At 32.1% G+C, this 12,484-nt stretch overlaps 1 protein-coding gene and 1 long non-coding RNA gene across 2 annotated transcripts; both read left to right on the top strand.

The window, feature by feature from the left end:
* Positions 1 to 956: 956 nt before the first annotated feature.
* LOC145220402 (uncharacterized) lies at positions 957 to 1,918 on the top strand. The gene is made up of 4 exons (XR_013858127.1): positions 957 to 1,177; positions 1,303 to 1,374; positions 1,695 to 1,751; positions 1,825 to 1,918. It is a non-coding gene; the product is annotated as an uncharacterized LOC145220402 (long non-coding RNA).
* Positions 1,919 to 2,020: 102 nt separating this feature from the next.
* Positions 2,021 to 8,528, top strand: LOC145220347 (uncharacterized). Its single transcript, XM_080087580.1, has 16 exons — positions 2,021 to 2,131; positions 2,210 to 2,278; positions 2,357 to 2,425; positions 2,504 to 2,572; positions 2,651 to 2,719; positions 2,798 to 2,866; positions 2,945 to 3,013; positions 3,091 to 3,159; positions 3,825 to 3,887; positions 3,960 to 4,028; positions 4,102 to 4,176; positions 5,942 to 6,004; positions 6,074 to 6,130; positions 6,191 to 6,400; positions 6,476 to 6,547; positions 7,586 to 8,528. Exons 1-16 carry the CDS (start codon positions 2,035 to 2,037, stop codon positions 7,651 to 7,653), a joined length of 1,257 nt encoding a protein of 418 aa, XP_079943706.1. The 5' UTR covers positions 2,021 to 2,034; the 3' UTR covers positions 7,654 to 8,528.
* Positions 8,529 to 12,484: the final 3,956 nt, after the last annotated feature.

Genomic DNA, 12,484 nt, shown 5'->3' with positions numbered 1-12,484 from the left:
TTGAAAAGAGGACATTTGGGTACTTTTTCTAGTCCTCGGAGGACAACTTGGTTTTTGTTAAAAAGGAGGACATGTCCTCCAAAAAGAGGACATATGGTAGGCCTAGTGCAGGATAGTGGGGGCTATACTAAATAGCTTGGCGGGCCGGTCTGTGGCCCACGGGCCTTAGTTGCACGCCCCTGTTATAAATCAATACATTTGATTTCTGAAAAATACGGTGTCGCCGCCAGACTGGCTTTCACAAAAATTTTTACAAGACGATCCCTTCGAAGGGAATTGTTTCGTCACGTTCTGAAGAACGATCATGCTGCTGTATGGCCCACCTGACAGTAAACGCTGGTGTATCTTATCTTTGCTACGTATAGTATAGCAACTTACAACATTTATTAAAAACTAGCGGATTTGAAATATTGCTGAATTCCTACAGGACTTGTATTTTTCTCTCAATCGGTGTGTTGGTGAGGGTCACAGGCCGGATTGTGGCCCACGGGCCGCCTGTTGCACACCCCTAGTTTAAGGCAAATGCAAAGGTTCGACGCATTTAAGTTCGCTGATGATGTGCGGCTCACATTTTCTAAATTTTGATCACATTGAAACGATATTTTGTTGTGTTTACTACATACATGTTTGGTTGACCTGTAAAAATCGTTTGCATTTACGTTAAGTCGTTCAATCGTGATATGGAGCCAGTTTAGCTTAGCTGTGTCGACAGCACATAAAATCAATTCAAAGTGGCTATGTCTTGCGTTACCTAATGATGTGCGCCAACTGCTTGCTTTAAGTCGTTTGTGATCTGAAGCCTTTTAGAACTAGTTATTAATCACAACAATAAAACACCATGAACACGCTAAGGACGACATTTTGTTAATTAAAAAAGATAAAGCACCTCAGTTTGCGCTTCATTTTCATTGCCTTTATCCGTAACAATGCAGTCCAGTTCGTGCGAAAACTTGTGTTTTCTGTGGACTTCAGTTTGCTGAAGCGAACACGTGGCGTTTGTTGTTCTCGGTCTGTCGTCCGGTTTATGTGCAATGAGATTTTGTACAAACTTAAGGCCAATGAATAATAATTGTCGTATTTCGCAGAGTTATTCTCATAAGTCAGCAGTTCTCGTGTGTATAACTTTGTTTTTGTAAAAAATGGATTCGGAAAACCTAGCTACTACATCCGGTTTGAGGTAAGTTTCTTTTCGTGGTTTTACTATAAGTGACAAAAAATGTAAGCGTATAAAATTAAAAAGATTAGTGCACGTGTAATCTGCAGTTCTAATGAAACTGTTATGCGTCCTGTTTTTTTGTGCAGCAAAATTTCAAAAAAAGGTCACAAGAGATGCATTGTATTTGATTCATCAAATTCTGATTCTGAATTATCAAGGTAAACTTTAGAATTTGAGATTAAAAGTTTATTCCCATTTGTAAATATTTAGGATGTTGGTGTTTACTGCTCTTGTAACAAACAGCATAATATTGCTCTTTTGTGAAAACTCTTTAACAGATAGGGTAGGTTCATTTTAGCTGGCCAGGTGCAGAGTCATAAAGCATTGATGTAGGTTTTTTTAGTAAAGTTAAAAATTGACTTTACTGTTATGGTATCAGAATATGTAATTACGAGTGAAAGTTTAGATATATGCAAATATTAACAAAGAAGTAATGCAATAAACAAGCTATCCAGATTGATGTGTTTGTATCATAAAGATCACAAGATCATATGCACATTTCTGGAAGCAGCAGTGTCTCTTCATCTACAAAGAGGTAAAATGGTTGCAATGCAGTTGTTTATAACTTTCTGTTAATAGCAGATACAATCTAATATTTTATCATAAAGGTTCTCCAACAGCAGTTCCTCTCCATGTTTAAGAAGGTAAACTGTGGTTACTGTGCAGATTTTGATGAAAGTAATTAAACTGTTAAATGTGTCTCCTTTAACCATAAAGATCACATCATACTGGACAAAAACTGGCTAGATTTTCACGCAGCAGTAGCTTATCTTCGTCTCGTGGAAGGTAAACTGTGGTTACTGAGCTCCTACATTTTAATGAAAGTATTTTCCTTTAATTATACAGATCACATCGTATTGGAAACAAACAGGCCAGATATTCCCGCAGCAGTAGCTTATCTTCGTCTCGTGGAAGGTGAACTATGATTACTGTGCTTATACATTTTGATGAAAGTATTTTAGAATGTTAAATCTGTCTTCTTTAATCATTCAGATCACATCGTATTGGACACAAAGAGGCTAGATTTATTCGCAGCAGTGGTGCTTCACATTCTCATAGAAGGTAAACTGTGATTGCTGTGCTTATATATTTTTAAGAAAGTATTTTCGATTGTTAAATCTGTCTCATTTAATCATTTAGAGCACATGGTAGTAGACACAAACAGGCTAGATATTCTCGCAGCAGTAGCTTATCTTTGTCTCGTGGAAGGTAAACTGTGGTTACTGTGCTTATGTATTTTAATGAAAGTATTGTAGAATTTTAAGTGTGTCTGCTTTAATCATACAGATCACATGGTAGTAGACACAAACAGGCTAGATATTCCCGCAGCAGTAGCCCATCTTCGTCTCATAGAAGGTAAACTGTGGTTACTGTGCTTATGTATTTTAATGAAAGTATTGTAGAATTTTAAGTGTGTCTGCTTTAATCATACAGATCACATGGTAGTAGACACAAACAGGCTAGATATTCCCGCAGCAGTAGCCCATCTTCGTCTCATAGAAGGTAAACTGTGGTTACTGTGCTTATGTATTTTAATGAAAGTATTGTAGAATTTTAAGTGTGTCTGCTTTAATCATACAGATCACATGGTAGTAGACACAAACAGGCTAGATATTCCCGCAGCAGTAGCCCATCTTCGTCTCATAGAAGGTAAACTGTGGTTACTGTGCTTATGTATTTTAATGAAAGTATTGTAGAATTTTAAGTGTGTCTGCTTTAATCATACAGATCACATGGTAGTAGACACAAACAGGCTAGATATTCCCGCAGCAGTAGCCCATCTTCGTCTCATAGAAGGTAAACTGTGGTTACTGTGCTTGTGTATTTTAATGAAAGTATTGTAGAATTTAAGTGTGTCTCCTTTAATCATACAGATCACATGGTAATAGACACAAACAGGCTAGATATTCCCGCAGCAGTAGCTTATCTTCGTCTCGTGGAAGGTGAACTGTTGTTACTGTACTTACACATTTTGGTGAAAGTGTTTTAGAATTTAAAGTGTGTCTCCTTTAATCATAAAGATCACATCAAATTGGACACAAACAGGCTAGATATTCCCGCAGCATAAGCTTATCTTCGTCTTGTGGAAGGTGAACTGTTGTTACTGTACTGATACATTTTGGTGAAAGTGTTTTAGAATTTTAAGTGTGTCTCCTTTAATCATAAAGATCACATCAAATTGGACACAAACAGGCTAGATATTCCCGCAGCAGTAGCTTATCTACGTTTCGTGGAAGGTGAACTGTTGTTACTGTACTTATACATTTTGGTGAAAGTGTTTTAGAATTTTAAGTGTGTCTCCTTTAATCATAAAGATCACATCAAATTGGACACAAACAGTCTAGATATTCCCGCAGCAGTAGCTTATCTACGTCTCGTGGAAGGTGAACTGTTGTTACTGTACTTATACATTTTGGTGAAAGTGTTTTAGAATTTTAAGTGTGTCTCCTTTAATCATAAAGATCACATCAAATTGGACACAAACAGGCTAAATATTCCCGCAGCCGTAGCTTATCTTCGTCTCGTGGAAGGTAAACTGTGGTTACTGTGTTCTATGTTTTGATGAAAGTATTTTGAAATTTTAAATGTGTTTCCTATTTTCATACAGATCACATTATATTGGACACAAACATACTTCCAGAAGCCGTAGTGCTTCACTGTCTCATAGAAGGTAAACTGTGTTTCTGTAATTTTTCTGAAAGTGTTTATAAGAATTCTAAATGTGTCCTATATAATCGTAAAGATCACATCACCATTTTGGGAAAATTAGAAAGAGATTTTGCAGGAGTAGCAGTGGTTCTTCTTGCCATAAGTATGCTAAATGTTACTTGAACAGTTGTAATGCTATAAAAGAGTGCACAAAAGAGGTTTTATATTTTATAAAGATCACTACCTGGTTTGGGAAACAATGAATCCAGCTTTTCCAGGGGCAGCAGTAGTGCTTCTTCTTTTCCTCAGAGGTGAAAATGATTGCTATGTGTTTAAACCTTTCAATCTGTGACTTAAATAAGGTCAACTTTACATATTGTTGTTCCTGTCACAAAAATTCAAAAGCAAATTCATGTAAATTGTCACACAAGCAAAAGTAAACATTGTCCGTCTTGTTGACGTTTAAAGATTGCTAAATAGGATGTACACAATTTAGGTGTCCAAACTCTGGGAGAAAAGTGAGGCAATGTCCATTTTGTGGTGACATGTTTACTAATGTAACACATCACAGAAAGAAGCATCCAGATATTCCCAAAGAAGATTTTTTCTATGACAGCTACGCAAAAAGACAGAAGTTAGGAAATTATAGGACTTTTACAGGGTATCAGTGCTGCATATGCAAGGTAGTGGTTTTGGGATTAAAGAGTCATGTTTTAAACAAACACAAAGATATAGCCAAGGATTCCAAAAAGTTTGCCAAGGTCATACAACAAAGCCAGTGTAGCCTTCAGTTAGCAGATGTTCTAGAAGCATACAAACACACATTAATTACCATGGGAAGTGGAAATAGAAACAAAACCACTCCAACACAGGCAAATTCCTATCTTAATCAAATTCGATCACTTCTTGCTGATTTGGATGATTTTCGGCACCCACACAAAGTCTATTCAAACTTGTGCGACCGTGTACACAAAGACGGAAGTGCATCAACTAAATATGCATATTTAGCAACCCTGAACAATTTTCTACAGTATGTTCAATTGCAGTTTGAAGATATCTCTAACCAATACAAAATCTGTAAGCTTTTAAAATATGTCCACGAATGGTTGCGCAGGCAAAGGCCTAAAAAGGAAAAGAGGGAAGTTTTCATGAAAGATAGATGTAGGCGCTCACTTGCCCACTGCAGCTTTCCTGGTAAAGTCATTTTAAACTATGTTGAAAGAAATGAAAATAAAATAAAGGCAATCAGACAGAAGGAAGTCGGCTCACTGTCATGCAATCAGTTGAAACAACTAAGTGGTGACTTATTTGCCCGTGTCATATGCCACCAAGGTTGCAGATCTTCAGTTTTTACGGGAATGTTAAAGTCAGAATTTGCAAATCATGAGGAAACATCACAAGGAAACTTTTCGATATTAATTAATGAGCAAAAGGAGAGAAGGCGCCATGGTTGCGTAGTTCTAACGACAGATGAATTTTCAGATGCAAAAATACTATCTGAACATATTTGGGAATATTTGAAAAAACTATCAGTTGTTTCAAGTGAAGAAAGAATGTTTCCATCATTCTTTGGCAAAAGCATTGGTAAAAAAATGACTCCCTCACAGTTTAATACTATTTACAAAGAAACAACTGCAAATTTATTTGAAAAACCTATAACAGTAACTCAGACAAGAAAATTAATTGCAAGAGAAATAAGCATGAAACCGAAAGACGTTCAAAGAGCTGTAGCTCGCGCTGAAGGCCATTCTGTTGAGGTTCAAGAAAAATTTTATGACATCACTGATCCTGGCACTATAGTTGAAAAAGCAAGAAATGTCCTTGAACAAATAGCCAAAGGTTAGCTAGTTATGATTTGTTGAAATAGTATAATATCCACATACTTGATTTATTGGGTCAATTATAGCAAGTTTGTAAAAGAAACCCAAATGATTTAGATAGTTGGTAAGATATTTTGGAGTAAGATACAGTGTACATTTTTAACGATATGGGTATTTATCGAAAGGTAGTTTTTTTGCAAAACTGTTTGATACCTATGCATTATTTGTTTCTGATATTTAAATACAATGTTTTTAGATGACATTGAAACTACTGATCCAAAAAAAGCTGATGATTCATCAAAACCATGTCATCAGAAAAGTATATATATATATGATTGAAACTTTATCTAATTTTGTGACAGGATACCTAACTAGATGTTTGTTGTAGCTTCTGATGTTGTCTCCGAAAACTCTGTTGGTTCAACAACACCAGATGAGGAAGAAGGTAAATGAAATGATGCATATGCGTTTTAATGTACCTAACATTATCACTGATTATTTGCAGTTTTTATGGATGAACCAGCTCATATTCAATATCTAAAAGTTGAATTTGTGGATGATGATCTGACATGCTACATTTATCGGATTAATGACATAAAATCTGCTTGCCGAAGAAGAGTCAAGTCTTTTACGGACATAAAAATAGGAGATACTGTTTATGCAAGATGGCCAGAAGACAAACTTTTTTATCAAGCCAAAGTAATCGACCCTTCAGGTTTGTCTTATTCACACTTAAAACAATCTAGAATACATATCTGCCAAACACCTAACACAAAATTTTTTTTACTAGTTTCTCCAAGAAAAACCATGCGTCGAAATTCTGATTCCATGTCGGTTGTGACCCCAAGTAAGAACAAACCAGGTAGATAGAAACTTTTTTCCCATTGTACAGTACCTTTTTTGAAAATAATTTGGAAATAACATTTTTTTGTGTTGACTAAAGAAGTAAGCATTTAATGCATGGAAGTACAATATAAAAATAAAGTGTTACATTAATTTGCATATTATTTGGTTTTGTCGTCCATGACTTTGTTAAATCATCTCGCATAAATGTACAAAACAGGTAATTTTTTGCAGTGCAATGTTTTCTGTAACTTTGAATGAACACCAGCACTTCTATGCAGTGTGATTTGATGAATTAACAGCATTCATTTCATACATTGTAACCAGGGTTAGCCTGTTAACCAAATTTTGATGTGATACCAGTACCCGATATTTTAGACCAAAGTTCTGCAATCCGATACCTGATAATCTGGCATTGATTTACAAACATGGTTTATATTATTATCACAGTGACATGTCAATTCCTATACAAAAAATACTTTTAATTATCGTTGCCAGTATATTTAACCACATATAGGTCACAAGTATTTAGCTATTTTAAACATTGTGCTTGATGACAATCAGTTTGTTAATATTTTCTGGTGATCAAGGAGATTTAGTATTTCCAACAACAGAAAACAATCACTCACAAGCAACACTACTTAACGTTAAGCCTAAAAAACACCGCCAAATTAAACAATGCTGGAAATTTTGATTGGTTTGGATTCACATACACTATCTTCAGTATCTATAACATGGGCTCTAGTGTAAAGTCGCTACAGCCAAACCGTTTTTTTCAAATAACATGCCAACAAATGCATTTTCCCCTATTAAATAGATTTGCTTCTTTAAAAAGCTTTAAACTGATAATTTGAACTACTTTTGCATTTTTTTCTTATCTAACCCCCTGTCTAGACAGCTATTTAAGAGCCAGTGTAAACAAGGCTTGATCTTGTCAAAGAAATTTCAGATAGCCGTTTGTAATGAACAAATCCCCCCTTTTCTCAAACTAAAAAGTGCAAAAAATAATGTGTATCAGTGAGAGTGCTTTCAATTTTGTTTCTGTTACTTCTTGCAGGGTCCACAGTGAAGCAGAGGAGAAACTCTGGTGGTGCTCAAAGTGGTTCACATTTGGAGTTGAAATGAACAGGATGATACCCATTTGTTTGTGATCTTGTTAACCATTAGTTTGTGATCTTGTAAACCATTGGTTTGTGGCCTTGTTAACAATTCATTTTTGGCTTTGTTAACAATTTATTTGTGGCCTTGTTAACCATTAGTTTGTGATCTTGTTAAGTATTAGTTTGTGATCTTGTAAACCATTGGTTTGTGGCCTTGTTAACGATTCATTTTTGGCTTTGTTAACAATTCGTTTGTGGCCTTGTTAACCATTCATTTGTTGCCTTGTTAACAATTTATTTGTGGCCTTGTTAACCCATTCAGTTGTGGTCTTGTTAAGAATTCATTTGTGGCCTTGTTAACCATTCAGTTGTGACCTTGTTTACCATTCAGTTGTGATCTTGTTTACCATTCAGTTGTAGCCTTGTTAACCATTAATTTGTGGCCTTGTTAACCATTTGTTTGTGATCTTGTTAACTATTAGTTTGTGATCTTGTAAACCATTCGTTTGTGATCTTGTAAACCATTCATTTGTGGCCTTGTAAACCGTTTGTTTGTGACCTTGTTAACCATTTGTTTGTGATGTTGTTAACCATTCATTTCTGGCCTTGTTAACCATTCATTTGTGGCCTTGTTAACCTTTTATTTGTGGCCTTGTTGACAATTCGTTTGTGATCTTGTTAACTATTAGTTTGTGATCTTGTAAACCATTCGTTTGTGATCTTGTAAACCATTCAGTTGTGGTCTTGTAAACCATTAGTTTGTGATCTTGTTAACTATTAGTTTGTGATCTTGTAAACCATTCGTTTGTGATCTTGTAAACCATTCGTTTGTGATTTTGTTAACCATTCAGTTGTGGTCTTGTTAGCCATCTGATTCTGTTAATAATAAAAAAAAAAATTGAGACTGTGGAAAGTGTGATTAAAAAAGAAATCCAATGATTTTCACAGGCAGGCTCCTAGTGATTTTATACCAAATATTTGTTTTTTTTGGCAGAATGATTTACAAATTGAAACAAATTTGTTTCCTGTAGCAATTTTTGTAACAAATTTGTTTCCTGTAACAATTTTTGAAACAAATTTGTTTCCTGTAATAGTTTTCGGAACAAATTTGTTTCCTGTAACAATTTTCGAAACAAATTTGTTTCCTGTAACAATTTTTGAAACAATATTGTTTCCTGTAACAATTTTGTGTGTGCAAATATTTCACAAATTTGTCATGCTTTCCCCCTATCATCTTAGGCATTTTTTGTTTAGTATTTTTTTATTAAACTTGGAAATTAATGTGAATTCTGTAATAATTTTGGAAACAAAATTGTTTCCAGTAACAATTTTCGAAACAAATTTGTTTCATGTAACAGTTTTTGGAACAAATTTGTTTCCTGTAACAATTTTTGAATCAAATTTGTTTTCTGTAACAATGTTTGAAACAAATTTGTTTCCAGTAACAATATTTTGGTTTGCAAATATTTCACAAATTTGTCATGCTTTCCCCCTATCATCTTGGGCATTTTTTCATTTAGTATTTTTTAAATTAACTTGGAAATTAATGTGAATTCTGTAATAATTTTTGAAACAAAATTGTTTCATGTAACAGTTTTTGAAACAGTATTGTTTCCTGTAACGATTTTTGAAACAAATTTGTTTCCTGTAACAATTTTTGAAACAAATCTGTTTCCTGTAACAATTTTTGCAACAAATTTGTTTCCTTTAAAAAAATTTTTGTGCAACTATTTTGCAAACCTGTCATGCTTTATCCCTAACAACTTGCCAAATCTGATATTGGAACTAAGATACTGAACTTGACTCACTGCTTGTTTGGTATTTTTTTATGAAACCGGATATTAAGGCGAATTCTATAATAATTTTTGGAACAAAATTGTTTCCTGTAACAATTTTCGAAACAAATTTGTTTCCTGTAACAATTTTCGAAACAAATTTGTTTCCTGTAAAAATTTTTGAATCAAATTTGTTTTCTGTAACAATTTTCGAAACAAATTTGTTTCCTGTAAAAATTTTTGAATCAAATTTGTTTCCTGTAACAATTTTCGAAACAAATTTGTTTCCTGTAAAAATTTTTGAATCAAATTTGTTTTCTGTAACAATTTTTGAAACAAATTTGTTTCCTGTAACAATTTTTTGGTTTGCAAATATTTCAAAAATTTGTCATGCTTTACCCCTATCATCTTAGGCATTTTTTATTTAGTATTTTTCAAATTAACTTGGAAATTAATGTGAATTCTGTAATAATTTTGGAAACAAAATTGTTTCCAGTAACAATTTTCGAAACAAATTTGTTTCCTGTAACAATTTTTGAATCAAATTTGTTTCCTGTAACAATTTTTGAAACAAATTTGTTTCATGTAACAATTTTTGAATCAAATTTGTTTTCTGTAACAATGTTTGAAACAAATTTGTTTCCAGTAACAATATTTTGGTTTGCAAATATTTCACAAATTTGTCATGCTTTCCCCCTATCATCTTGGGCATTTTTTCATTTAGTATTTTTTAAATTAACTTGGAAATTAATGTGAATTCTGTAATAATTTTTGAAACAAAATTGTTTCATGTAACAGTTTTTGAAACAGTATTGTTTCCTGTAACGATTTTTGAAACAAATTTGTTTCCTGTAACAATTTTTGAAACAAATCTGTTTCCTGTAACAATTTTTGCAACAAATTTGTTTCCTTTAAAAAAAATTTTGTGCAACTATTTTGCAACCTGTCATGCTTTATCCCTAACAACTTGCCAAATCTGATATTGGAACTAAGATACTGAACTTGACTCACTGCTTGTTTGGTATTTTTTTTATGAAACCGGATATTAAGGCGAATTCTATAATAATTTTTGGAACAAAATTGTTTCCTGTAACAATTTTCGAAACAAATTTGTTTCCTGTAACAATTTTCGAAACAAATTTGTTTCCTGTAAAAATTTTTGAATCAAATTTGTTTTCTGTAACAATTTTCGAAACAAATTTGTTTCCTGTAAAAATTTTTGAATCAAATTTGTTTCCTGTAACAATTTTCGAAACAAATTTGTTTCCTGTAAAAATTTTTGAATCAAATTTGTTTTCTGTAACAATTTTTGAAACAAATTTGTTTCCTGTAACAATTTTTTGGTTTGCAAATATTTCAAAAATTTGTCATGCTTTACCCCTATCATCTTAGGCATTTTTTATTTAGTATTTTTCAAATTAACTTGGAAATTAATGTGAATTCTGTAATAATTTTTGAAACAAAATTGTTTCATGTAACAATTTTTGAAACAAATTTGTTTCATGTAACAATTTTCGAAACAAATTTGTTTCCTGTAACAATTTTTGAAACAAATTTGTTTCATGTAACAATTTTTGAAACAAATTTGTTTCCTGTAACAATTTTTATAACAAAATTGTTTCCTGTAACAATATTTGAAACAAATTGGTTTCCTGTAACAATTTTCAAAACAAATTTGTTTTCTGTAACAATTTTTGAAACAAATTTGTTTCCTGTAACAATTTTTTGGTTTGCAAATATTTCAAAAATATGTCATACTTTACCCCTATCATCTTAGGCATTTTTTCATTTAGTATTTTTTAAATTAACTTGGAAATTAATGTGAATTCTGTAACAATTTTCAAAACAAATTTGTTTCCTGTAACAATTTTTGAAACAATATTGTTTCCTGTAACAATTTTTGAAACAAATTTGTTTCCTGTAACAATTTTTGAAACAAATTTGTTTCCTGTAACAATTTTCAAAACAAATTTGTTTCCTGTAACAATTTTTGAAACTAAATTGTTTCCTGCAACAATTTTTGAAACAAATTTGTTTCCTGTAACAATTTTTTTGTGCAACTATTTTGCAAACCTGTCATGCTTTACCCCTAACAACTTGCCAAATCTGATATTGAAACTAAGATACTGAACTTGACTCACTGCTTGTTTGGTATTTTTTTTATGAAACCGGATATTAAGGCGAATTCTACAATAATTTTTGAAACAAATTTGTTTCCTGTAACAATTTTTGAAACAAAATTGTTTCCTGTAACAATTTTTGAAACAATATTGTTTCTAGGTAACAATTTTTGTGTGTGCAAATATTTCACAAATTTGTCATGCTTTCCCCCTATCATCTGCGGCATTTTTTTGTTGAGTATTTTTTGATTAAACTTGGAAATTAATGTGAATTCTGTAATAATTTTTGAATCAAATTTGTTTCCTGTAACAATTTTCGAAACAAATTTGTTTCCTGTAAAAATTTTTGAATCAAATTTGTTTTCTGTAACAATTTTTGAAACAAATTTGTTTCCTGTAACAATTTTTTGGTTTGCAAATATTTCAAAAATTTGTCATGCTTTACCCCTATCATCTTAGGCATTTTTTATTTAGTATTTTTCAAATTAACTTGGAAATTAATGTGAATTCTGTAATAATTTTTGAAACAAAATTGTTTCATGTAACAATTTTTGAAACAAATTTGTTTCATGTAACAATTTTCGAAACAAATTTGTTTCCTGTAACAATTTTTGAAACAAATTTGTTTCATGTAACAATTTTTGAAACAAATTTGTTTCCTGTAACAATTTTTATAACAAAATTGTTTCCTGTAACAATATTTGAAACAAATTGGTTTCCTGTAACAATTTTCAAAACAAATTTGTTTTCTGTAACAATTTTTGAAACAAATTTGTTTCCTGTAACAATTTTTTGGTTTGCAAATATTTCAAAAATATGTCATACTTTACCCCTATCATCTTAGGCATTTTTTCATTTAGTATTTTTTAAATTAACTTGGAAATTAATGTGAATTCTGTAACAATTTTCAAAACAAATTTGTTTCCTGTAACAATTTTTGAAACAATATTGTTTCCTGTAA

Source organism: Phallusia mammillata, chromosome 3 (genome assembly GCF_965637545.1).
Source record: "Phallusia mammillata chromosome 3, kaPhaMamm4.hap1.1, whole genome shotgun sequence".
NCBI lineage: Eukaryota > Metazoa > Chordata > Ascidiacea > Phlebobranchia > Ascidiidae > Phallusia > Phallusia mammillata.
The sequence above is the reverse complement of the archived record's forward strand: the minus strand, read 5'-3'. Positions and strand labels throughout refer to the sequence as shown.